Source organism: Suricata suricatta, chromosome 17 (genome assembly GCF_006229205.1).
Source record: "Suricata suricatta isolate VVHF042 chromosome 17, meerkat_22Aug2017_6uvM2_HiC, whole genome shotgun sequence".
Lineage (NCBI taxonomy): Eukaryota > Metazoa > Chordata > Mammalia > Carnivora > Herpestidae > Suricata > Suricata suricatta.
In genome coordinates, this window is record NC_043716.1 from 23619662 (window position 1) to 23647539 (window position 27878).

The following is a 27878-nucleotide window of genomic DNA, read 5'->3' on the forward strand; positions in this document are numbered from 1 at the left end:
AAGAATATAAAGAACAAGAAGCATTTCAAAAAAGACTGATGCTTTACCTCAATGTTTTTGTTTTCTACCTACAATCACCATCATTATCTACCTACAAAGTTTGAAGTCATTTGCTTACTTCTACTCCTTCAATAATATCAATCTATTTTTCCAATTAACATATTTTATATGTGAAAACACAATATTAAACTCTGCAAAAGGGAAAAAGAACCAGTTAGAATAATGAAGTAAATAATATAAACAGTCTACTAATATTCTGATAAATAAACCAGGACAGAAAAGGACATACAGGAAAAAATATGAATCAAACTATCAGGTTAGTGACCATTTGGTAACTAACAATGAATCTATATATCAACTGGCTCTCCACCAATGGAGAAATTTGATTCCTGGCATAATTCTGAGTCTTTTCATTCTGAAGAAAAATCCATTCTTTGTTTTAAATAAGACTCTAGGGGCACCTGGGTGGCTCAATTAGTTAAGCATCTACCTCTTGATTTCAGCTCAGGTCGTGATCTCATAGTTCATGAGATCAAGCCTGTCTGGGATTGCCTCTTTCTCTATGCCTCTCTCTCGCTTGCGCATGATCTCTCTCAAAATAAACAAATAAACACTCAAAATACATACATACATAAGACTCTAGAGTTTTCACTAATGAGAATTTGTTTAAACTCTTTATTTGGAACAATGGCAGATTATCATTTATTTAATTTTTTATGACTTTTATTTATTTTTGAGAGACAGAGAGACACAGTGCAAGCAGGGGAGGGTCAGAGAGAGAGGGAGACACAGAATCCGAAGACAGGCTCCAGGCTCTGAGCTAGCGGTCAGCACAGAGCCCAACGCGGGCCTTGAACCCACGAAACGTGAGATCATGACCTGAGCCGAAGCTCATTTAGAATCAAATTAACTTTCTTCAACAGAAAAATCAACACTTCTTACCAAAAGGTCTTCAACATTGTGATGAAAAAGGTGAACAAATGAAGGATAATGTAAATGATGTGGTTGAGATACCATTGGCTTAACTGTCAGACCTTAGGTTTGATCCCAGAACTTCCACCCTGAGCAAGATATTTAGGTTACCTTTAATATCAGCCTTAGGTTCACCACAGGTAAAATGAACAGAATAACTCCTTCCTCCCATGGATATTGTGAGTATTAAAGGAGGCAAGTAAAATGGATATACATGTATCCATGTGTCCTTTATCCCTTCCTCACAGAGTTGTTGCAAGGGACAAAATTTATGTGGAAGTATAAGCACAGAGCTTGGTCCATAGCAAATATGTCACATAGTATTCCTTTCTTTCCCCATCAAATCCTCATCTATGTAGAAGGATTTTATTACTGGCCAGGAGTCACATAAAGTCAGATAGAGTGGAAAATCCTATGAAATACTACATAGGTGAGTCATACTTACATATTTGACATACTCTTTCCACTGCTGCCACCACTGCATGGAGATGATAAACCAATTGTGTCCTGGTTGCAGACCATACCTGCTCTCTCGTTCTAACCATCCTCTGTACATACAAAAGACATTCAGTACATCAAATAGTATGAAACAGATGACCACACATCCACAAATTATCATTAGAAATTTTTACAAAGGAAAAACATGACACAGATCAATTCAGGGGGCTGTCATAGTTTAAATTAGTGAAACACTGGTAAGACAGTTTCAGGAGTCATAATACCACTAGTCTTCATAGTGATGTTTTAAAAATAGTGTTATTGAGGAATAATTTACATATCATAAAACTTACCTAATCCAGAGTACAACTCAATGATTTTGGTAAATTTATAGACATGTGCAACCATTACCACACTCCAATTCTAGAATATTTCAATTATCCCCCAATATCCTATGCCCACTTTTAGTTAAATCATATTACCACCCTCAGCCCAGGAAACCACCAGTCTATTTTCTATCTGTTACAAATTGCCCTTTCCTGAACATTTCATATACATGGAATAATACAACAAATAGTCTTTTATATCTGGCCTCTTTTACTTACCACAATGTTTCTGAGGTTCATCTATGTTGCAGCAGATATCATTAGTTTGTGCTTTTTAATTCCATTCCAAATATTACTAATAAAGCATTCCAAAGGTTTGTATACACATTTTGCTTATCTACCTAACATCTGATAATCTGAAACTGGCAATCTATTTTCCAAAGTGGCTGCACCATTTAACATTCCCATCAGTAAGGTACACTGGTTCTAGTTTTTCCACATTCTTGGTAACACTTTTTATTATCTGACTTTTCTATCATAAATATTCAGGTGGGTGTGAAATAATATCACATGGTGATTTTATTTTATTTATAGTTTCTTGCCAAGTTGATCTCCATAAAGCACCCAGTGCTCATTCCAACAAGTGCCCTTCCACAAGGTGATTAAAAAAAAAACTTTTTACAGAGGAGAAATTCATAATGTAAGGTGGTGGTTGCCTATTTTGAATGTACTAATGCCAGTAAATTGCTTTAAATGGTCAGTTTTATGTTATGTGTATTTCTCCAAAACATTTTCATACATCCCAACTGAGCAGTAATACACTAGGCAGTTATTCCCTATTACTCTCTTCCCCCAGCCCTTGACAATCACCATTCTGCTTTCTGTATCTATTCACTTACCTATTCTGGATATTTCATATAAATGGAATCATACAAATTGTGACCTTTTATAGCTGGCTTTTTCATTTGTGAGGTTCAGCCATGTTGCTGCATATAGGAGTACATCATTCCTTTTTACAGCTAAATAATATTCCATAGTACACATATACCACATTTTATTTATCTATTCATCCACTGATGGCTACATGGGCTGTTTCCACTTACTAGCTATTGTATACAGTGTTGCTAGGAATATTTGTATACAAGTAATTGAGTCCCTGTCTTCAACTGTTTGGGGTATATACCTAGAAGTGGAATTGCCAGGTTACATGGGATTCCATGTTGAGGAACTACCAACTTTTCTGCACAGCAGCCATATCATTTTGCATTTCCATCAGTGATGTATCAGTGTCCCAATTTCTCCACATCCTCACGAAATTTATTTTCCATTTTTAAATTGATAAAAAGCCTAGTAAGTGCAAAGCAAAATTATTGTGGTTTTTGAGTTATGTTTCCTTAATGACTAATGATTTTGAGTATCTTTTTGTGTGCTTGATGATCATTTGTATGTCATCTCTGGAGAAATGTGTATTCAAGTCCTTTACCCAGTTCTTACTTGAGTTTTGTTTTTGTTAGTGAGCTATGAGAGTTCTATATATTCTTGTTAGTTGTTCCCTGGCAGATCTAGGATTTATAAATATTATCTCCATTTTGTAGATTGTCTTGTCACTTTCTTGACAATGTCCTTCGATAAAAAGAAGTTAAAAAAATTTTTTTAATACTTATTTTTGAGGGGGGGACAGAGAGAGAGGCAGACACAGAACCTGAAGCAGGCTCCAGCCTCTGAACTGTCAGCACAGAGACTGATGTAGGGCCCAAACTCACAAACCATGAGATCAAGACCTGAGCCAAAGTCAGGTGCTTATCTGACTAAGCCACAGCCACCCAGGAGCCCTGATAAACAGTTTAAAATTCTGATGGTCAGGGGCACCTGAGTGTCTCAGTTGTTAAGGGTCCCACTCTTTTTTTTTTTAGAATTTATATGGTCTTTAAATCGTTCGGCATGAAAACAACATACTTTAAAATATGCAAATTAACATGGCTACCATCAGTCAAATCCATTTTACTGGATCTCCTTGCTTTTTCTTTTTTTATAGCTTATTGTCAAGTTGGTTTCCATAAAACACCCAGTGCTCATCCCCACAATTGCCCTTCTCCATGCCCATCCCCCCTTCCCATTTCCTCCTTCCCTTTCAGCCCTCAGTTTGTTTTCAGTATTCAAGAATCTCTCATGATTTACCTCCCTCCCTCTCCCTATATTCCCCTCCCCTCCTCCACCGTCCTCTGTTAAGTTTCTCCTGTTACACTTATAAGTGAAAATATATGGTATCTGTCCTTCTCTGCCTGACTTATTTCACTTAGCATGACACCCTCGAGTTCCACCCCCATTGCCACGAATGGCCAGATTTCATTCTTTCTCATTGCCATGTAGTATTCCATTGTATATATACACCACATCTTCTTGATCCATTCATCAGTTGATGGACATTTAGGCTCTTTCCATGATTTGGCTATTGTTGAAAGTGCTGCTATGAACACTGGGGTCATGTGCCCCTATGCATCAGCACTTCTGTATCTGTTAAGGGTCCCACTCTTGATTTCAGCTTGGGTTATGGTCTCATGGTTTGTGAGTTTGAGCCCCCCAACAGTGCACTGACAGTGCAGAGCCTGCTTGGGATTCTCTCTCCTCTCTCTATGTCCCTTCCCCCCACTCAGTGTGCACAAATCTTTCTCTCTCGAAATAAACAAATTAAAAAATTTAAAAATTAAAAAAGTAAATTTTGATGGTCAAATTGATCTTTTTCTTCCTATTGGTTACTCATGCTTTTAGTGTAAAGAATTCAACTTAAAATCCAAATCACTTTTGAAAAAAATATTTTTCCTAGATACAGAATAAAAGTAGCAGTCTGCTCAATTCTGGATTCTAAAATTCCTGATGAATGAACTTGCTGTAAATCTTACTGAGGATCTACCAAGTGATGGATAGTTCTTCTCTTGATGTTTTAAAATTTTTCTCTGTCCCTGGCTTCTGACCATCTGATTATAATGTGTCTTGGTATAAATTACTTACAGTTCTATCCTTTTTGGGGCTTGATGAGCTTTTTTAATGTTCAGGTTCATATCATTTTTTTAAAATGTTTTTATTTCTTTTTGAGAGAGAGAAACAGCGCGAGCAGGGGAGGGTCAGAGAGAGAGAGGGAGATACAGAATCCAAAGCAGGCTCCAGGCTCTGAGCTAGCAGTCAGTACAGAGCCTGGCGCAGGGCTTGAACCCAAGAACCGTGAGTCATGACCTGAGCTGAAGTCGGACACTTAATTGACTGAGCCACCCAGGCGCCCCAAGGTTCGTATCATTTATCAAATGCGGGGAGTTTAGACCCATTATTTCTTCAAGTAACTTTCTCCCTTCTCCTTCTGGGATTCCTATGTTTATGATGGTATGGTTGCTACTATTTCACAGGTCTACTAAGCTCTGCTCATTTCCTTTAGTACTTTTTCCTTTTTACTACTCATTCTCAATAGTTTCAATTGACCTCTCTTAAGATTTTAACTTCTCTCAGCCAGGCTTTATAGTTCTCAGGGTACAAAAACAATGTAAAAAACATTTTTAGGTTGCAGGCTGTATAAAATCAGGCAGTGGACCAAAATGAGCCAATGTGCCACAGTATAATAATCCATAGCTTAACATACAGTCTGTCCTAGACAATATCACATGTGTACTTGAATATGTACTGTGTTGTTATTGGGCGGAGTGGTCTGCTGCTGGGTGCATATACATTTACAAACTTTATATTTTCCTAATGAATTAAAACTTTTATCATTATAAAATGTCTGTGCAGTAACAATTCTTTGTCTAAAAGCCAGTTTTTCCTAAATATGCATGGTTATATTTATTTCAGCATTTTACTTTAAATCTATTGTGTCTTTGAATCTCAAGTATTTGGATTAAAAAAAATCAGTCTATCTTTAGCTTTTGAAAATGGTTTAATCCACTTATATTTAAAGTAATTATTGATATGGACTTGTGTCTACCATTTTGTCACTTGTTTTTCATTTATCCCAAGTATTTTTGTTTTTCTAGTCCTCCTTTACTTCCTTCTTTTATATTAGATACTATGTCATTTTAATTATTTTTAATTAAAAAAATTTTTAATGTCTTATTTATTTTTGAGAGAGACAGCATGAGCAGGGGAGGGTCAGAGAAAGAGGGAGGCACAGAATCCGAAGACAGCCTCCAGGCTTTGAGCTAGCTGTCAGCACAGAGCCCGACATGGGGCTTGAACTCATGAACTGTGAGATCATGACCTGAGCCAAAGTTGGACACTCAACCAACTGAGCCACCGAGGGGCCCCTTAATTAAAGAAACTCTACTTGGGTTTATTTTCTTATGGCTGCTTTAGAGTTATAAAGTAAAGCTTAACACATGCTACTTCAGATAAATACTAATTTACTTCAGTAAAATATAGATGCTGCTCAAATATGGCTCTAGTTCCTATTCTCTTCATTGTATTATTATTGTCATGCATATGATGTCTTTTTATGATGTAAGAACAACACAGCTTTCAATTTATTGTCTTATGATTTTGTATTTTAAGTCAGTAAAAAATTGAAATAGAAATGTACTGGTATGTCATTATGTTTACTGGTGCTCTACATTTATGTGATTCAAATTATTGTCTGGGGTCACTTTGTTTTAGCATGAAGAAGTTCCTTCAATATTTTAAGTATTTTAATCCTTCAGTATTTAAGACATGTTAACTAGCAACAGTGTTTATATGGACTGTTTTCAAATTACCTTAATTTCTGAAAGATAATTCTTCTGCATAAAGAATTCTGGGTTAACGGTTTTTCCCCCCCGAACATTCTAAATGTCATCACACTGCCTACTGACCTCTAACACTTCTTAAAAAAAAAAAAAAAGGCAGCCATTAATCTTATAAGGTTGCCTTCTACAGAAGGGGTCATTTTTCTCTTCCTGCTTTTAAGATTCCTGCTTGTAACTTGGAACAGTTTGTGATATGTTTAGATGTGGATCTGTTTTTAACCTACTTGCAGTCTGTTGAGCTTCTTGGCTTAATGACTTTCAATACTTTTAGAAGATTCAGCCATTATTTTGTCAAATATTTTTATCTGCTCCCTTTCCTCCTTTTGGGACTTCCATTATATGTGTATTGGTATACTTGTCTCTGGTGTTCCACACATCGCATGTTCCGTTCATTTTTATATATCCTCTCTGCTCTTCATACTGGAAAATCTCTAGTCATCTATATTCTATTTTGCTGATTATTTCTCTGCAGCTCTAATCTGTTGCTGAGCCTTTGTAGTAAATTTTCATTTTATTTATTCTAAAGTTTCAACTCTAGAATTTCCACTTAGATCACTTTAAAATTTTTTCTCTCCTTATTGATATTTTATATTTGACTAGTTACTGTCATTATACTTTTCTTGAAGTCTTTAAACAAAGCTTCCTTTAGGCCTGAAAATATTTATTCCAACTGCTATTTGTGCTAAGTCAACCTTCTGGGGCTACTTCAGTGACAGTTTCTATTAACTAGCGTTGTCATGAGCACCACCGTAATGGTACATGGGTCATGTTTTCCTATTTTGTTGTATGTTTCATGATCTTCTGTTATTGCAAACTGGAAGTATTTGATTATATATTTCACCAACTCTGGATTCTGATACCGCCTGTGTGTTTTGCCTTGTGACTTCCTGGACTAATTCAAGAGTCCATTTTCCCTACAGTATGAGGCTGCTCAGGCTTCTTTATTATTATTTCTTATATTTAAGTTTGGCTTCCTTGGGGAAAGCATAATTTACTGGTCAATGACTGGTGAGGGGCTATGCTGAAATATCTTGAACCAGTAACACACCTTTTTCTTGATGGAACAGTTCAGTTTGGGAAATGATACAAAGTTCGGGCAGATTATGAAGCTTTTTTGGCTTTTACATTTTGTGTGTGCAAGGCCTCACATTCAGTCAGGAATGAATAGATAGCTAAAGCCCTCCTTGGTTTCTGCTGAGCTTGCCCCTAGCCTTGTATATATGAATAGCCTTCCAGATCATATGGGGAAATATATCAATACTCATTATGGTCATCTTGTTCTCTGGATCTCTTGGTTAAAATTTTGACTGGTCTGTCAGTCTAGTGGTTTCCTTAATCGGTATCTCAATGCCAAGCTAATGATGTTCCCTGATTGTTTGTCACCATGTTTGCTTTTTTTTTTTTTTTTAACAATTCTTCTGGGTAGGCATTCATGCCTGTTCTATTCCAAATCAAGTCAGCATTGTCATTCCTGCCTACCATCAGTTGGGTAGGAGGGAATGGGAATAGCCCTAGGTAAAATTACTATGGATTCCCATTATTCTTACCAAGGTTTAGCAGTTTCAGCAGTGTTGTTGTTGTTTTTTTAATAAATACTTTACAACTTGTCGAATAGCTTTGGTCAGTTTCCAGAGTCCTAAAATCACTGGCTGACAATTTTCTACAATATTCTATTTTATCCAGTTGCTTTTCAGGGAGGATTTACAGAGATCTTCACTCAGCCATTGCAGAAATACTAATTTTGATATAAATTACTGAATCTTTAAGTAAGACAGAAATATTTCTTTCATCTCACTGTATATACACTAACCTGATTCATCCTTTAAAAATCATCCAAAATATTCAAATGAATTTTTAGGAGTAAAAATGCAGGCAGAATAACAGAAAATTCAAAAGTCACAAATGAAATAAACCAGTTTGGAATCTAGAATTTAAAATTCAGGTTTAGTGAAAAATAAGGTGTACAAAACACAGATTATTTGTATTTTCAATGAAAAAAGTCCTTGATTTGATTCTGCCACTTACATGCAATTTTTGGTAAGTTCCTCAACTTTGTATTCTGTTTCCTCTTCTATAAAATGGGATGGTGACACTAATTTAATGCAGTTATTCTAAGGAATAGATGAAATAATGCATATGGAACTGCTATGCAAAGAACAAAGTTCTATAAAAACATGAAATTATACCAATATTATATTTTAAAATAGGGATGCTTTATGTATTTGCAAAAAAATTAAGCCAAGAAATATACACACAAGCTACACAGCATTTTTTAAAAATCAACTTTTTAAAGTTTTTATTTTAATTCTAGTTAGCTAACATAGAGTGTCATTTTAGTTTCAGGTGCACAATTCAACAATTCCATACATCACCTGGTACTTATCTAGATAGCATTCTTAATATCTATGCTAAGTCATACTGACTTTAGAAGATATTTGCATGTGATGAAATTAGATGCAGTATTGTAAGAAAAAACACTACTGCAGCTACATGAAAGCCTTTCAGTATTTCTGTACAATATCTCATTTGTACACTTAAATGTATTTTAAAATCTTATTTTATGATAATTAAAAATAAAAAAAATCAAGACAACGCTGTCAACATCTGAATAGTGTAAACAAGAATGAGTCTCCTGAACATGAAAATTAAAGACTACTTGAGACTAGAGTTTTTAGAAAAACAACATTCTCAAAATGGATTTTGCTAAAAAAACTCTTTTAAAAAATAACCATTTAAAAAATAATCCATTTTTTGTTAAATTCATTTATTTTAAGAGAGAGTGAGCGAGCAGAGGATGGGCAGAGAGAGTAAGAGAGAAAGAGGTTCTGCAAGCAGGCTCATGCTCTCAGCACAGGATTCAAACCCACGAACTCTGAGATCATCACCTGAACTGATTTCAAGAGTCAGACACTTAACTGACTGAGCCACTCAAGTGCCCCTAAAAAACCTATTTTACAAAGTTAAAAAATATATTTGCTACTTAATTAATATGAATCTCAACTGGCATTTTTCTTTAAATGTTGACTATATAATCCTTCCTGTCCTCAGGTATTCCAAACAACTTTATTCAGTATACTCTCTTTTATCAAGCAGTCATACACCAGAAGAAACTACAGGAAAATTTGCATACACCCAACTTTCAAGAATAAGTGACAAACTATATATTGAATTTATTCTAAAAGCAGAGTTTAATAGTGACTCAGTCTTGTTTCTGAAACCTTCTACACAAAAGTAGTAACACTAAAGCAATGAAAGACACTTGATATATTAAAAATTGAATTATACTCATAAAAACGTGCAGGTCTATTAACGCAGATATTTCACCTCAAGTAATTTTGCCTAAATAAATACCTAACCAAGGCATACAGAATTACTAAATTAGTAAATTATATTAAAGGAAAGTAGAGATTAAAAAATAGGATATGAAGGGGGCCTACTAGCCAGTCATTTAAATTATAAAAGGCTTTGATTGATATGTAAAAGTATCATTTGATGTAATCTTCAGTGAAAATGAAGATTTAATTTCAAAATTAAAACAATATTTTGAAATATTCTCTATTTATTCATTTATGTATTATTTTAAATGTTTATTTACTTTTGAGAGAGAGAGAGAGCGAGAAAGAGAGAGACAGTGTGAGTGGGAGAGAGGCAGAGAGAGGGAGATGCAGAATCCAAAGCAGGTTCCAGGCTCTGTGCTGACAGCGCGAGGAGGACGCAGGGCTCAAACTCACAAATGCAAGATCATGACCTGAACTGAAGTCAGACACTTAACTGAATGAGCCACGCAGATGTCCCAAAATATTCTCATTTTTAAAAAAATTTACAAATTGCATCAGAGGCATACATATGTGGGTATATGAATATAAAAGTGTTAATAGTGCAACCATTAACAAAATGAAAAGGCAATCTATGGAATGGAAGGAAATATTTGCAAACCACAGATCCGATAAGGGATTATATCCTATATATAGTGTGTATGTGTGTATATATATATATATATATACTATATGTATAAGAAATGCATTATCACTTAATAGTAAAAAAAATAATAATATAATTTAGAATGGGAACGAATCTGAATAGAAATTTTTCTTAAAATGACATACAAATAGCCAAAAGCTACATAAAAAAGTATTCAACACCACTAATCATTAGGGAAATATAAACCAAAACCACAGTCAGGTACCACTGCATGCCAGTTAGGATGGGTATTATCAAAAAGAAAATAGAGAATATCCACTCACAGATGTGGAGGATAAAGAACCCTGTACACTGTTGATGGGAATATAAACTGGAATAGTCACTATAAAAAATAGGTTTCACATGAAATTAAGAAGAGAACTACCATATGATCCAATAATCCTACTTCTGGATATAAAACCAAAGGAAACAAAATCATTTTCTTGAAGATGATAGCTTTCTTTCCATATTCATGGCAGCATTATTCACAAAAGCCAAGACAACTTAAGTGTCCAATAATGAATGAATGGATAAACAAAATGTGCTACATATATACAATGGAATACTATCCAGTCTTAAGAGGAAATCCTATCATAAGTGAAATAAGGCAGAGAAAGACAAATATTGCATGGCATATCACTTATATGAAAAATCTTAAAAAAAGTTGAATTCAGAAACAGAGTAGAAGAACAGTTGCTGGAGGTTGGGGGAACAGAGACAGACTGATAAAACCTAGGTACAAACTTTTATAAGATAAAGTCTGCAGATGTAATATATAATGTGTTGACTATAGTTGATAACACTATAGTGTATAACTGAAATTTGCTAAGAGAGTAGACCTTAAATGTTCTTACAATAAAAATACATGAGGGGATAGTGATGGATAATGTTAATTTCATGGTTGGAATCTTTTCACAATGCATACACATATCAAATCACATTGTACACTTTAAATATCTTACAATTTTAGATGTCAATTATACCTCAATAAAGTTGAAAAAAATGTCAACAGCAATTACCTATAAATACAGAGATGATGGGCTTATTTTTTGCTTTTTGTTTAGTTTTACTTTATAACCTTCCTACAATAAATATGAACTATATTATAGTAAGGAAAAATTGCTACCTTTTATCTTACAAAATATCTTTTTGTAAAAGTTTATTTATTTATTTTGAGAGAGAGCGTGCACGTGCGAGCAGAGGAGGGGCAGAGAAGGAGAAAATCCCAGGCAGGTTCAGGACTATCAGCACAGAGCCTGACATGGGGCTCGATTTCGTGAACTCTGACATCATGACCTGAGCTGAAACTAAAAGGACACTTAACCGACTGAGCCACCCAAGTGTCCCCAAAAGGTCTTTCTTATTCAAAAAAATTAAATTCAGTACTTGGTGCAATTTTAAAGGTAAAGAGAATTTGATTTCTAAATTAATCCAATCCCTTGGTTAGGAAATTATTTTAACAAAAATATTTCCACATGAAACTAATTTGGAGAAACAAGGTGTCACTGTAATGATTATATTAAAATGGGACAGGGGCGCCTGGTGGCTTAGTTGGTTAAGTGGCCAACTTCAGCTCAGGTCATGATCTCACGGTCCCGTCCGTGAGTTCAAGCCCTCCGCTGGGCTCTGTGCTGACAGCTCAGAGCCTGGAGCCTGCTTCGGATTCTGTGTCTCCCTCTCTCTCTGCTCCACCCCCTCTCATGCTCTGTCTCTCTCCCTCTCAAAAATAAATAAACATTAAAGAAATAATAAATACATATATAAAATGGGACATGTTACCTAGTAACAGTATATTTCAAGTGTCAGAAATTTCACCTATATAATGAAAAATACACTCATCGAAACTATAAACTTACCTAATAATTTGTCCTTCTTCTTCTGGAGTAGCTGGTCTTAACCCCAGAACTATGTGACATACCTAGAGAAAAAAGTAGTAAGTCAAACTTCACTGACAGCTGCCAATGACCGAACTGTATAATATTTCACATGCTCTGCATGAGTTCCATTTTGTAGATGAGAATTTGAATTAACAATGGTTTTCAACTGATGAATTATCAATGTTTGACTTTTTTATTATTATTATTATTATTTTTGATACAGAGAGAGACAGAGCTTGAGAGGGGAAGGGCAGAGAGAGAAGGAGACACAGAACCAGAAGCAGGCTCCAGGCTCTGAGCTAGCTGTCAGCACAGAGCCTGACATGGGGCTCGAATCCACGAACGTGAGATCTGACCTGAGCCGAAGTCGGAGGCTTAACCGACTGAGCCACCCAGGCGCCCCAATGTTTGACTTTTAAACTTGAGCTATGTTTGTTTGCTTGTTTTCTAAACAAACCGTTTCAATAGAGGTCAACTTCCAAATGGAAGGAAGGGAGGGAGGAAAACCAGGACAGAGACAGAAGAAAAGAACCATTTACCAGAATATTTCATTAATACTATATGTTTTAAGATATCTCATGCAGGGAATATTATTTTCTTCCCTGACATCTGAAGAACAAATCATGCCATTCAAGAAGAAAGGCAATGGGAGATGCAGAGGATATAGGAGACAAAAGATATGGGTGGCATTTTAGTTTAAGCAGCTCAAGGAAAAAAATTACCCACTAATGCTAAATAAGCTTTTAAAAATATGCTTTTTATAGCTCATTTCCTCTATGGGACTTCTCTAAATATCATCAAAAAAGATGTAGTTCTTCAATATTTTCTCATGAAAATTTCAGAAATACAGAAAAGTTGAAAGAATTTTACACTGAACACCATACCCATTATCTAGATTCTAACATTAATGTTTTATTATACTTCCATCTAGCCATTAATTCATCCATCAACCCACCTTAATTTTTGGATGCATTTCAGAGTAAATTACAAACAGTAATACAGCTCTTTATAAATACAGCAGTATGGCTAACACTAACCAGAGAGTTCAAGATCTGTTTATAGTTTTGTTTACCTTTTTACATTTATATAACAATAAAATTCACAAATTGGGTTTTTGAGATTCATCTATTTAGGAGTAGTTCATTGTTCCTGCTGAGTAGTATTCCACTGTTTGAACACACCACTGCTTGTTTTATCCATTCTCATACTGACCAATACTTGAGCTTTTGAAACCTATTTTTCTAAGCAAACTTACAGAAAATGGAACTATGCATGCTAACAAGTGAATATATCTTACGTGTAGAGTTAAATGACTTTTCACAAAGTAACATCTATAAAACCCAGTCAAGAAACAGAACTGCTATCTCCAAAGCCTACTTTGGAACCAAAGCCTAGTTTGGGTTCCTTCCCAGATACCACTATACCCCTTTGATGTGTCCACTATCCTGAATAGTATCACCATAGAATAGGTTTTGCATGCTTTTGAATTTTTTGGTTTAGTATTTTCAACTCAAGATTATGTAAGAGTCATCCATGTTGTTGGGTATAGCACTAATAGACTTATTTTCAGTGCTGTAAAGTATACCACTGTATGCACATGCCACAGTTTAACTTACTGTTTATGTATTTATTTATTGTTAATAACTATTTGGGTCATTTTCTGTTCTTGGGGCTATAACATATAGTGATTTTAAGAACTTACTTGTATGTCTTTTGGTGCCCAGAACACATCTGTTTCTGTAGCTTTTACAGGGTAGACTTTATGGGTCACCAGGTATACATATGGTCAACTTTTATAAACACTGCCAAATAACTCCCAACATTGTACAAATTATATCCTACTCACAATGTATGAGAGTTCCAGTTGCATGTTATCCTCACCAATACTTGATATCACTTAAAAACTAACCATTCTGGGGTATGTCTACCAATATTTCATATGTGGTTTTAATATGTATGTCCATGATAACTAAGAAGCTCTTTTTCATAACATTTATTAACTATTGGGATTCTCTTTTCTGAAGCATCTCTTCAAGTTTTTTTTTCTATTTTATATTGAAGTTTTGTCTTTTTCTCATTGATTTTTATTCTTTGTATACCTGCGATACAAGTCTTGTCAGATACAGGTATCACAAACATCTTCTCCCAAGCGTAGCTTATCTTTTCAGTTTTTAAATGGTAGCTCCTGATAAAAAATTCTTTGTTGTTTGTTTACTTATTTTTGAGAGAGAGAGGGAGAGAGAGAGTGAGCATGAGGAGGGTAGGTGCAGAGCTGGGGGGAGGGGATGGGAGTAGGGGATCTGAAGCAGGCTCTGTGCCGACAGTGGAGAGCCCAATGTGGGCTCAAACTATCAAACCATGAGTTCATGAACTGAACGAAAGGCAGGCACTTAATCGACTGAACCACCCAGGCACCTCTAAAAAAATTCTTAGTTTTAGAAGTCCAACTTAAAAACTTTTCCTTTGTGGTTACTAAGTCTTTGCCACCTCAAAGGCATTAAAATATGACTGCAAATTATTTTCTAAATGCTTTATTTTTACCTTACAAAGTTACTAGATTTATAATCCCACTTGGAATTAATCTTCATATATGGCATGTGGTAGGAATGAATAACGATGCATTTTCCCCATAGAGTACCAACTGACCCAGTACGCCGTTTATTAAAAAGATCACTTCTTCCCATTTGCAATGCAAAGTCTTTGTTATAAGTCAAGTGATCACATATGTAGATCTGTTTAAATTTTCTCAATGGTGTTCCACTGGTCAATTTGTCTACCTCCATGCAGGCATCACATTGTGTTAATACTGTTGTTTTATACTAAGTCCTAGTATCTGGTAACCTAAGTCCTCTAACATTGTTCTTTACATTATCTTGGCTCCATTTGGCCTTTTCTACTTCTGTATGTACTTAGAAACAGCTTGTCAAGTTCCATAAAAATAAGCTTTTTGGGATTTTGATTGTGAGTGCACCAAATCTGCAAACCAATTTATTTATTTTATTTTTCAAAAACATAATTTATTGTCAAATTGGCTAACATACAGTGTGTAAAGTGTACCCTTGGTTTCTGGGGTAGATTCCAATGGTTCATCGCTTACATACAACATCCAGTGCTCATCTCAATAAGTGTCCTTCTCAATGTTCATCACCCATTTCCCTCTCTCCTCCACCCTCCATCAACCCTCAGTTTGTTTTTTTTATTTAAGAGTCTCTTATGGTTTCCCTCCCTCCCTCTCTGTAACTATTTTTTCCCCTTTCCGTCCCCCATGGTCTTCTGTTAAACTTCTCAAGATCCACATATGAGTGAAAACATAGGATATCTGTCTTTCTCTGACTGACTTATTTCACTTAGCATAATACCCTCCAGTTCCATCCACGTGGCTACAAATGGCATGATTTTATTCTTTCTCATTGCCAAGGAGTATTCCATTACATATATAAACTACATCTTCTTTATCCAATCATCAAGTTGATGGACATTTAGGCTCCTTCCATAATTTGGCTTTTGTTGAAAGCACTGCTATAAACATTGGGGTACATGTGCCCCTATGAATCAGCACTCCTGTATCCTTTGGATAAATTCTTAATAGTGCTATTTGCTGGGTTGAAGGGTAGTTCTTTTTTTAATTTTTTAAGGACACTCTACACTGTTTTCCAGAGCTACTGCACCAGTTTGCATTCCCACCAACAGTGCAAGAGGGTTCCTGTTTCTCCACATCCTTGCCAGGATCTGTTGTTTCCTGAGTTATTAATTTTAGCCACTCTAACTGATGTAAGGTAGTTTCTCAGTGTGGTTTCAATTTTATTTCACTGATGATAAGTGACACTGAGCATCTTTTATGTGTGTATTGGCCATCTGGATGTCTTCTTTCGAAAAGTGTCTATTCACGTCTTCTGCCCATTATTTGTTTTTCTGCCGGATTATTTGTTTTTCAGGTGTGGAGTTGGTGAACTCTTTATAGATTTGGGATACTAAACCTTTATCTGATATGTCATTTGCAAATATCTTTTCCCATTCCATCGGTTGCCTTTTAATTCTGATTGTTTCCTCTGCAGTGCAGAAGCTTTTTATCTTGATGAGGTCCCAACAGTTCATTTTTGCTTTTAATTCCCTCATCTTTGGAGATATACAGAGCAAGAAATTGTTGTGGCTGAGGTAAAAGAGGTTGTTGCCTGCTTTCTCCTCTATAGAGTTTTGATGGTTTCCTTTTAGGTCTTTTATCCATTTTGAGTTTACTTTTGTGTACAGTGTAAGAAAGTGGTCCAGTTTCATTCTTCTCCATGTTGCTGTCTAGTTCTCCCAGCTCCATTTGTTAAAAAGGCTATCTTTTTTCCATTGGATATTCTTTCCTGCTTTGTGAAAGATTAGGTGGGCATAAATTTGTGGGTCCAATTGTTGGGTTCTTTATTCTATTCCATTGGTTTATGTATCTATCTTACAGTTCTGTAGGTAAAAGCTAGACAAGGGTTTCACACTAGTTCAAAAATTAAGGTGTTAGCATGTCATAACCCGATGGCCGGGGCCGCTCGTCCCCGGCGATCGGCGGTACCTGTTTCGTCCGCCCCGACCGGCAGGGCGGAGAATCGTCCCGGGTCCTTCTCCTGAGGGAGGGAGAGAAAAAGTGGGCAGGAGAGGGAGACGCAAAGAGTAAAGACAGAACTCACGGTTCTCCGATCAGGCGAAAGAGAGCCTTTATTCAAAGAACTGTTCTTTATATCGTCTCCAGGGGGGGAAAACAAGGCAAGCTGACCTAGGCAGGCTACAGAGTCGAATGCATATCAAAGAAGCGCCCCAGCAATCTTGGAGGATGGAGAACTAACAGTGAATACGGTTTTGATCTTTTGTGTGCCTTGGCCACTCACGTCTAGCTCAGCAAGACAGTCACCAAAGTTATTTTGACCAGGAAATGGCAATCTCTAGCCTCCAGATGCAAATCTTGTTTACTGGCTCACTCAACGGAGTGATAATCGTGATAATCCTTGCCTGAGGCAGACAGAAAACTTGGCGGCCCTCGACATTAGCAGAGCTGCATTCCTTTCTGAGGATAAAGAATACATGTCCTTGGGTTTTCCTGTTCTAGAGTTCACTCACATTACTTTGCTCATGGTCCCTTCCTCTATCTCAAAGCCAACAACATGGATCTCTAACTCTTCTTCCAAAGTCATCTCTTTCTCTTTCTTCCTTTTCCTCACTCACTCTGGCCACAGCTGGCAAAGGTGCTCTACTTTTATGGACTCATGTGATTAGACAGGCCTATCTGCTATGCTAATCTCTCTATCTCAGAGTCCTTAACCTGAAACATCTGCAAAGTCCCTTTTACCATGTAAAATAACATATGCAGAGGTTCTAGGGATTAGGGCATGGATAAAGTGGTGGTGGTGGGCACTCTTTAAAATTTGTTACTTTTTGACAAGTGCACAAGACAGAAGACCCTGATTATGTTTAGCATGTTTCCTTTGCAAAATACTGGCCACTGAGTTTATTAAGAAGGATTGCCACTGAGTTTATTAAGGATTGAAAATAAAGGTATTACTAATTTTATTAAGGCTTTCTAATTTTATTAACACATATATGTTATACCTAAATACCTAAAACACTCAGCCAAGAGGGACCTTGGCAAATAAAGAGTAAAATTCAAGCTTTTACCACTAGACTTATCAACTAACTCTACCAATTATAAGACACAGAAAAATAAAATCTAAGCGTAAGTCTTCTTACTCATATACTAAGTGAACATATAGTTTAAAAACCAAATTGAATATGAAATATAGTAAAATATAATGTAAAAATGTAGGTGATAAGTATTCATGTGAAAAACATCTTTTAGCTCTTCATAATGTTAGAAACACATATACACAAATGCAAAACTCAAGCATTTGCTTATTTATAAATGAGTCATAGAAAAATAGAGCCACTGTAAGTCCTTGATAAGAATAAGAAAAAAAAGAGTAAAAAAATAGGAAAGGCAATACAAAAAAAATCAAAATGCTATGCAAGAGCTACAAGATGACGAAGACATAAGCCTAAGTGATCTAAATGTTTGTATGGTTATGAGATAAAGTAATGAGGATATTATTTTAAATGAGATAAAAATAGTTGATCAATTTTCATATTACCAAGCAAGTCATTTCTGTTTGGAGTAATGATTTATATTATTTTTGTATATGTTTATATTTTATAAAGCCATCAATTTAAATACCTGCTGAAAATTATAACTGATAGTGGAGCAACTGATTGATATAAATAGATATTACAGGCTTATCAGATTGTGTGTGTGTGTGTGTGTGTGTGTGTGTGTGTGTGTGTGTGTAATTAGTCATTAGCTATCAGGAAGATACCAATTTCCATTTATTCCAGCACAGCTACGTTATTCTTTATATGCAATTGAGAAGCATGATAGATATAAAGATAATAAACTTCTGACCTTCACAGGTGTAAGGAAAGAAAAGTAAAACAAGAGGAATCTAAAATAGGGGCACTTGGGTGGCTAAGTTGGTTAAGCATCTGATTCGATTTTGGCTCAGATCATGATCTTGCAGTTTGTGAAACTGAACCCTGCATCAGGCTCTGGGCTGACAGTACCAAGCCTGCTTGGGATTCTCTCCCTCTCTGCCCCTCCCTGCTTCCTCTTGCACTCTCTCTCAAAATAAATACACATAAAAAAAAAAAAAGAGGAATTTAAAATATCACTATTAAATCAACTTAAATATTTAGGAAAAATTATAAAAAATGAAAACCATAAATTATTGTTTTTGATTGGAGCAACAGAAGAACTATGACTAGGAAAATAGTTGAAATCTGGCAAGCCTTATGACTTAATGTTCATTCCTGGCACCTTTTCTCTGCCCCTTCTTTAATCTTTCTTGGTTCTTCTAAAGAATTTTTTTAAACTTATAAACAATCTTGTAGCCAAGATAATCTCCTAACTGGAGAGATTATGTACACTGAAAATTCTACAGCTGCCTACGTATGATTCATCGTTCACACTGTCTCACTTATTAGGAAGGGCTTTTAAAAAGGTAACAGTGAAGAAAAATAATAAGACATTATGATGGCTTTTGCAATCTAAATTATTCTTTATGTATCTAACATGCTGGTCTATCATGAGTTATAGATAAATATACATAATCAGCTATATTCTACTTTTTTTTGTTTGTTCTCTTTTATCTATATTCTACTTTTCTATCTCCCATAATTTTGAGATACTTCAGTGGGCTCTCGTATTCTATCTTACCATCTTTCAGGTGTATACAGGATAATGTAGTTTTTTTTTAAAGTAATTTTTTAAAAAGGTTTATTTATTTATTTTGAGAGAGAGCACGTGAGAGAGCTAGAGACCACAAGTGGGGGAGGAGCAGAGAGAAAAGGGAGAGATAGGGAGAATATCAAGTAGGTTCTGCACTAACAGTGTAGCCTTGGGGCTCATACTCATGAGATCACGACCTGAGCAGGTATCAAGAATTGGATGCTTTACCATGTGAGACCTCTAGGTGCCCCTCTAATTCTTTTTATAATACATGGTTTAGTAGCAGAGTTGTAGTAATTACTGCACAATGAAACAGATGTAGAACTACTGGTGCTACTACTCTCTGTACCTGTCATTTACTTTAAACCTACCTGGAAAAGGAGATTCAAAAACTCATTGGCAAGAACATTTTTCACACTCCAGATCTGATAGTCTTCTAGAGTAAGATGGCCCATCTGAAAGAGAAACAATATTTAAGAAGTTCTCATTACGAATGTCCTCATTTTTATAGAATTTGAATAAAAATCTGATTTTTTTAAACATATACTGGTCATTTTTTTTTTTTTAAAGCAAACAAGTAAAGTAGATGCTGTGTGTTCATCCGAAAACCAGACCAGCTAGAGTAAGTTTAAAGGTAACAAAACTCTGTCAAAGCAGTCAGTGGTAATGAGGATAATTTATCATTAACAGTCTTCATCTTCCAAAAGGACCTGGAAAATATCTCACATTATCCTCTGCTTCAATATCTATGGAAAACCATGAAAGGCTCTGAATAGGGAAACTGGAATATTTACTAATTAAAAAAACTTTTTTAAAAATACTTTATTTCTGAGGGAGAGAGAAAAGCATGAGCAGGGGAGGGGCAGAAAGAGAGGGAGGCACAGAATCTGAGGCAGGCTCTAGGCTCTGAGCCATCAGCACAGAGCCCAACATGGGATTTGAACTGGTGAACTGGGAAATCATGACCTGAGCTGAAGTCAGATGCCCCATGGACTAAGCCACCCAGGCACCCCTATTTACTAATTTTTGAAAGCAGAAAGCAGACTCTGCATTATGTCCTTTCATTCTAACAATTTTCTAAAACCTCCTTAGAAACATCTACCAATATAATCAGACTTCTTATACATTTAAAGGAACTTGATAATAAATTTTTGATATATCAAAAATGAGTATCTAGGGGTGCCTGGGTGGCTCAGTCGGTTAAGCCTCCGACTTCAGCTCAGGTCAGATCTCACATTCGTGGGTTCGAGCCCTGCGTCAGGCTCTGTGCTGCCAGCTAGCTCAGAGCCTGGAGCCTGCTTCCGGTTCTGTGTCTCCTTCTCTCTCTGCCCCTCCCCCTCTCATGCTATGTCTCTCTCTGTATCAAAAATAAATAAAAACATTAAAAAAAAGAGTATCTACATAAAATTTTCCCAAAACAAATTTAACAATTTGTATTTATAAGTTGAGTAAAGCAGCATTTTTGTAGTGTCAATGTGTACAAAAAATTCTACATATATATAAAGGCAATATATATTTTTTTCTTGTTAAGCAGAAATATAACCAAATGTTTCTTACTGCATGTGTTCAAATAATTACCTATCAACCTTAGATGAATAGTAATGTTTTTTGTTTTTAGTATTTAATGATATTGATATGCTGCCTTTTCACTATATGATAACCATGTATAAAAAAGGATTTTTGGGGCGCCTGGGTGGCTCAGTCGGTTAAGCCTCCGACTTCAGCTCAGGTCAGATCTCACATTCGTGGGTTCGAGCCCCGCATCGGGCTCTGTGCTGACAGCTAGCTCAGAGCCTGGAGCCTGCTTCCAGCTCTGTGTCTCCTCTCTCTGCCCCTCCCCTCTCATGCTCTGTCTCTTCTGTATCAAAAATAAATAAAACATTGAAAAAAATTTTTTTTAAAAGAAAAAAAAAGAAAAAAGGATTTTCAAGTACTATGGTTGTGATTATTAGCTTTCATATACAATTTCTTCTTAGTATACTAATACTAAATCCAAATCCAATTAATTAATTAAAAAAGCATAATATTGACATAATCTGTCCAGTGAATATAGTTAATAGGTTTTGCTGAGAGGTCGAAGTTTTATTCTGAACAGTTACCATTTCATTATTGTTGCTAAATGGAGATGGAACAGCTAAATTAAATTATCTTCTTGAAAGTTTACAGTAGAGCCAGATGTAGAAACTCCATCTCATGTAAATAGACAGCAATAATACCTACATATTTATCATTCAGAGAAAAGGTATTAAAAACTGTACCTCTACATGAAACATTTTCTAGCAGAAATTTTTCCAGGTTTCTATGCATATCAAATAGAAGCGGATACTTTAGTTTTGGCAGAGAGAGGTGAACAAGGGAGAAGACAATCTGTATTAGCAAGGCTCAGGCCCTGTAAAACTCACCTTTCTTACTTAGCATTAATTAATAAAACTATGATGATTTCTTCTAGAATCATAATTGAATAAAGAAAAAAAACCCTGATGTCACTTATTTTATCTAAACCTCTGTAATAACTATTATAGTCTACATCCTACAAATCTGGTACTTGGTACATGTCAAAATTTGAGTGGAAAGGCTCAAACTAACTCAAATATGCCTCATGTATGTGCATTATTTACAATCTCACAGGGACACAAAGACATTACAGTAATGCAAGCTATAGGAATATATCTATTATAATATCCTTACTAATAAATGTTCTCAAACTAAAAAAAAAATTAAGAAAATTAAGAACTTATTCTTTGTAAAGTATATACTTACTTTTGGTATTATGTGATTATTCTGGCTGCAATTAAATAATTCAGGAGAGATCATGACCAATACTATTAGAAAAAATAATTTAAGAACACATGTACCACTCAAATTGAGATAAAAAATCATTTTCATCATCCCAGATATCCTATGGTCCTTTTCAATTAATCCATGCATCCCCCAAATCACTATTCTAATACCTATAACCATTTGTTAGTTTTACCTCTGGTTTTGAGCTTCATATAAACGGAATCACATACAGTAAGTATTCTTTTTGGTGTGACTTCTTTTGCTCAATATAAGGTTAGTCTTACCATAACTTATTAAAATGGAAGGAATAAGTATTATAAACCATAGATGACAAGTCTATGTCTATTTAATTTTTATAAAACATCTAGCTTTTATATAGATGTTATATATATATTAAATGTTTATTATATATAAATAAATATATAAATTATATATTTATATACATTTATATATATAAACACTTAATGGAGCCGTTTAAAGATGGAATGGGCTATCTTTAGAGACAACTTGGTGGATTATAGGTCCAAATAAACACTTGGTGGAAATGATGCAGAAGGGATTCAAATATGTATACAACTTACATAAGTTATATACATATTTGTATGTGTATATAATATATAATTCAGTGTACATGGTATTCACAGAAAATAATATAATTTATTCTAGTCCTAGCTAGACTCACCTTTGTGGTGTCATGTACATTCAATATGCCTTCTACAATGTCAGATAGATCCGTATGTAATTCCTTCAAAAACAGAAACCCAAAGGAATAATTAGAAAAGAGTAGTTACCATTTTTATTATTCATTGGCTAAAGAATACTGTATTATGGCAATTTTTTATTAAAAATATTTTAAATATTATTTTATTTTGTTGGCACTGTTTCATTAGTTTCAGATATATAGTACAGTAATTCAACACTTCCATACGACACCCAGGGCTCATCACCACAAGAGCCCTCCTCAATCCCCTTCACCTATTTATCCTATCCCCCCACATCCCTCCCCTCTAGTAACCAACAAATATATATTTTTTTCATTTGAGAGAGTGATTGTGTGCATGCGAGTGGGGCAAGTATAGAGGGAGAAGGAGAGAGAATCTCAAGCAGGCTCCACGCTCAGCAGGGAGCTTGCTGCAGGGCTGGATCCCATGAACCTGGGATCATAACCTGAACTGAAGAGTCAAACACTCAACCAACTAAGCCACCTAGATCCCCCAAGCATTTTTTTAAATTACCTTAATAAAGAAGTTCTTAGATTTCCTTTATAAAAATTAAGACAATGTTCCTGAAGGTTCACTCTTACTTTACACAGTAAGTTCAGTTTATTAAATTTTCTAAGACACATTCTCTTCCCAATTTTGTACCTTCAGGTATGAATATTTTGAGTAGTAGCAATAATATAGCAACTCACAATAATAACAAATCCTTTTCTCTCTTCCTTTATAAATTCTCCACTCCATTTTCCTATTGGAAGTTTATATACAACAATATGTATACAATCAGAACTTACCGGGATATCATCAGTGCGGTTGTCCTTCCACACCTCTAAAAGTGCAACCACCATGTCTCTTAGTTCAACTCTGGAGAGAACTCCATCACGGTCAACATCAAATACCTTGAAGCAAACTAAAGAAAAGAAACTCTTATGGAAGAAAATTCCTTTTCTATTCTGAAGTACAATGCCTTTTACTAAATGCTGACCTAGTAAAATTACTTAGATTCGCAAGCAAGCATATTCTGGATTAAGTTCTCATCTGGAGCATAGTATAATATGTCATTAAAGTCTTCTGAACTGGCATACTTGGTAAATCTCTCTGAATCAGTATTTGGGTTAGAGTTCTATCCTTCATCTAGAGTTAAATTCCTTGCAAACTGATTTTTAAAAAAGCGGGGGTGGGGGTTAAGTTGCTTTACAATAAATATTACAATACCTCACAGGTTTTGAGGAGGCAATTCAAGCCTTTATATTACTTTCTAATATTTAAAACTGATCAGTTGATTTATATGGTGCTGAACATATTTCATTTACATGGAATATCAGCACTTTACTAATTAGCTTCAAACAAATGGGCTAACTTCTGTTAGCTCATCAGCAAAAAAAAAAAAAAAAGTTAAAAACAAATTTAAGGTGATAACTTCATTTGAGAAGCAAAATTTTAGCCTCCTTATTTAATATTAGAAGTTTAATGGGAACAAATAATCTACCATAAAGCCAGACTGTAGTAATGGTATATCATCAGGGAAGAATTCTGAATTTTTAAAATTAAATAATTATCTATTTCATGTACCTCCATAATAATTATGCTATCAAAACAACTGAGTGCATCACAGAAATATTACTGAAAAAGATCAAAATGTCAAATAGCACACCCAAATTAGGTGACATTTGTGAAGCTGTATTTTAGAAAGACACAGAGATGATGGCCCTAGTATATATACATTAGAATTAGGTTCCAATTAAATGTAAACTGTTCCATTTTCTCATGTATGGTTAAGATTTAATAATGTAATAGACTTATGGTTGTAAATTATTCTACAATAACATGTTAGCTAGGTTAAAAAGACCATTTTAGTATTTAATAAAATTGTGTTTTGATCATAAATTTCATCATGCTAAGAAAATATTAACATATACAAGTGACAGAAAATGAGCTGTACTTTAAATTAAGCAAGAAAGAAAATTCTCTATAGATTACCAGAAAATATTTTCTAAATGCTTAACGTTGTCAAATATATTGTGAAGAACATAGTTCATTGATCATGAACAGCAAATTCATCAGGAAAATGAAGTCTATTATTAATCACAAAGATCCCAAATTACTCCACAGTAAAAAAGAAGAGACGACTGAATCCTTAAGCTGGCTTCAGGAAAACCTCAACATGAGACTAATATTTGCCAAGCTGAAAATGTGATGAAAATTCAAGGCTTAATATATAATGATTTTATATAGACAAATGATAAGTTTTTCTGTTTAGTTTGCAATTTTGTGACAAAATTTAATATACTTACATTTTTGTCTTTCAGCCAGGGGTCCCCTACAACAGGCTGATAACCCACAAGATATCTCCTTAAAATCTATGTGATTGTCACGATTTTCATCAAAAGCATTAAACAAACCTGTAAAATAGGAAAAGACACCAGAAATCACAGCCAACAAGTCTCCCACTATTAATAATATCATGTTTATGAAAAGAGGCATGACTCCCATAAACTGACCAAACTAAAAAAAAATTATCAGTAGCTCCGACTGGCTCAGCAAGTATTTTTCTCTTGGTATAATTATAATTAAAACTTAAGATCCTAGCAGAAAATACACTTCTATCATCCTGTGCTTAGTTATATTTGCCTGTTTGTCTCTATCTTCACTTGTAACAGCTAAAAATGATGATGGCATGTTAAAAATTAAAATCAATTGCAAAAATTAAGACTGAAAAAAAAATCCAAAATTACTTATTTAGAAAGATTGAGAAGAAAAAGGAAAAGAGGATAAAAGCTGAATATACACTCAAAGATAACATGTAAGCTCCCATAAACTTCTTTCATTAAGCAAAGATAAACACGTTACAAAAGAAATTCTGTACTGCAGTCTTCTTTGTAGTAGTTTATGTTCTATAAATAAATACTTAAAATAAAAAATGAAAGAGAATTATAATCTTGTGGTTTTCAAAGCTTTCTTTTAATTCATGACCCTGAGATCAAGACCCGAGCTGAGAACAAGAGTCAGATGCTTAACTGCCTGAGCCAACCAGGCAACTCTGGTTTTCAAACTTTGTGTAAAACACAGAAATGGAATAATTTTGTTTTCAAATAAAATGATTTCTCAATCTCCAATTCTAAAAAGGCAAAACCACAATTGCACTTTTGAAGTAGGTGGAAAAGCCCAGATTCCCATCTGTCCTGGATCCACCAATAAGTACTTCTGAAGTACCCCAGGAATCTGAAGAATACAGACTATATATTTTAAGAATGCAATTCTGTGCCCTCAGCATTAAGAGTAGAAAACTAAAGCTCAGACGGGGTTAAGTGATTTGCCAAAAGTAAGAAAAGTTAGAACACAACCCAAATATTCAGATTCCAAATATGATTTTTATGATATCACCCACAATTATTCTTTATATTCCTAATTTAAAATAAAAATTACAGCAATGAAAAGTTTAGAGCTAGCAAGAACTTCAGAGATATTCCAGTCCAATATTTCTTAAATCTTTTTTGGTAGGGGGAGGGAGGATACAGCAGTGGAATCTTCTTATGCAAAAGAAAAATACTAGAGACACTTGAGGTGAGAAGAGGTGGACTTATGGGTGGAAACCTAAAGCTTTACCCACACAGTGGCCACCGCCCTAATCCATGCACCAGGGAGTGAGACCCTTCATTGGAATACAGTGATGTTTTTAAATTTTTGTTCTTACAGTGATTAGCTTAGTCAAACTTATTTTATATTTGAGATTATTCTTGTACAGAGAACTAACCTGATTTATGAAAGGTTACACAGGTAGAGTAGGAAGCCTAAGATTACAACCTTAATTCCCCTTTTTGTTTTTTTCCACTAAACTATGCTATTTGCAAACTGATAACATTATGGCATTTTAGAGTTAAGATGGATGATGTATTGGTTAGAAATAAGAGATGGGCCCAGGTGTGTTTACCAAAGACCATTTGTAGAAAACAGACCTACCTTCACTTAGAGATGGACGAATGGGTGGTGAAACCAATGGGCCAAATGTCTCTAAATCAAATCGTCCAGTCCGGGATTGAGCCTTTAGCAACCAATAACGTTTCTCCAGATCAATGATGTCTGATTCCTCCACTGAGAATCAAATCAAATAAGATTATAAAACCCTAGGCTTTTCTTCTGGGCAGTTAGTTCATCCTGATCATATAACTTCCAAGGATATATTTTAATTTTCCAATTCAATTGCTAAAAATAATAATTACCTAAAACAAAACTGTGAAAGACAAAGGCAGTATATCTAAAATGGCATGAACATTAAATCTGAATATAAAAGTGGCTTTAAAATCAGAAAAAAAAATGTTCACAATTTCCCATTAAGTAGGCTGCTTAAACCTAACATGTAAGATAATAAACAACTGAAACATTTCTTTTTGGCTTCCTTCCACTTTTATCTATACTTCTTTTTTATAATTTTCGACTTCTATCTTGGATTTAAAGATTCTATACACCAATTCCTCCTGGTTACACTGTAAACATCCCAACAGCTGGATCCCTGTCTGACACATCCTCTCAGTATGGTTAACTACTTATACATTCAATACTAATTAAATAAATAAAAAAGAATATGAAAAGATCCTATAAATGACCAAAGTCAATAAATGACAGATGGGGTAGGATAGGATTTACAATGTGATAAATAATAAGTGCATCATGAAAACATGAATGTCCTCCCCCCATTCATCAGAAGGTAGATTAAAAAATTACAGTTAAGCTCCAACCATGGTTATGTTTTCTATGTGCTGTTCCCCCCCCCCACCCGCCGCCCCCGCCGCCCCAGACAA

General features: G+C 35.0%; 1 protein-coding gene across 2 annotated transcripts in view; it reads right to left on the minus strand.

Moving 5' to 3' along the window:
• Positions 1 to 27878, minus strand: part of USP32 (ubiquitin specific peptidase 32) — a 228218-nt gene that overhangs the window by 61342 nt on the left and 138998 nt on the right. For both annotated transcript variants that reach the window (XM_029927232.1, XM_029927231.1), the window contains exons 6-12: positions 27040 to 27171; positions 25374 to 25481; positions 23874 to 23989; positions 23046 to 23108; positions 19954 to 20037; positions 12316 to 12377; positions 1418 to 1520 (exon numbers count right to left, since the gene is read on the minus strand). In XM_029927232.1, coding sequence (XP_029783092.1) covers positions 1418 to 1520; positions 12316 to 12377; positions 19954 to 20037; positions 23046 to 23108; positions 23874 to 23989; positions 25374 to 25481; positions 27040 to 27171 — 668 coding nt within the window. The remainder of the gene's footprint in view (positions 1 to 1417; positions 1521 to 12315; positions 12378 to 19953; positions 20038 to 23045; positions 23109 to 23873; positions 23990 to 25373; positions 25482 to 27039; positions 27172 to 27878) is intronic.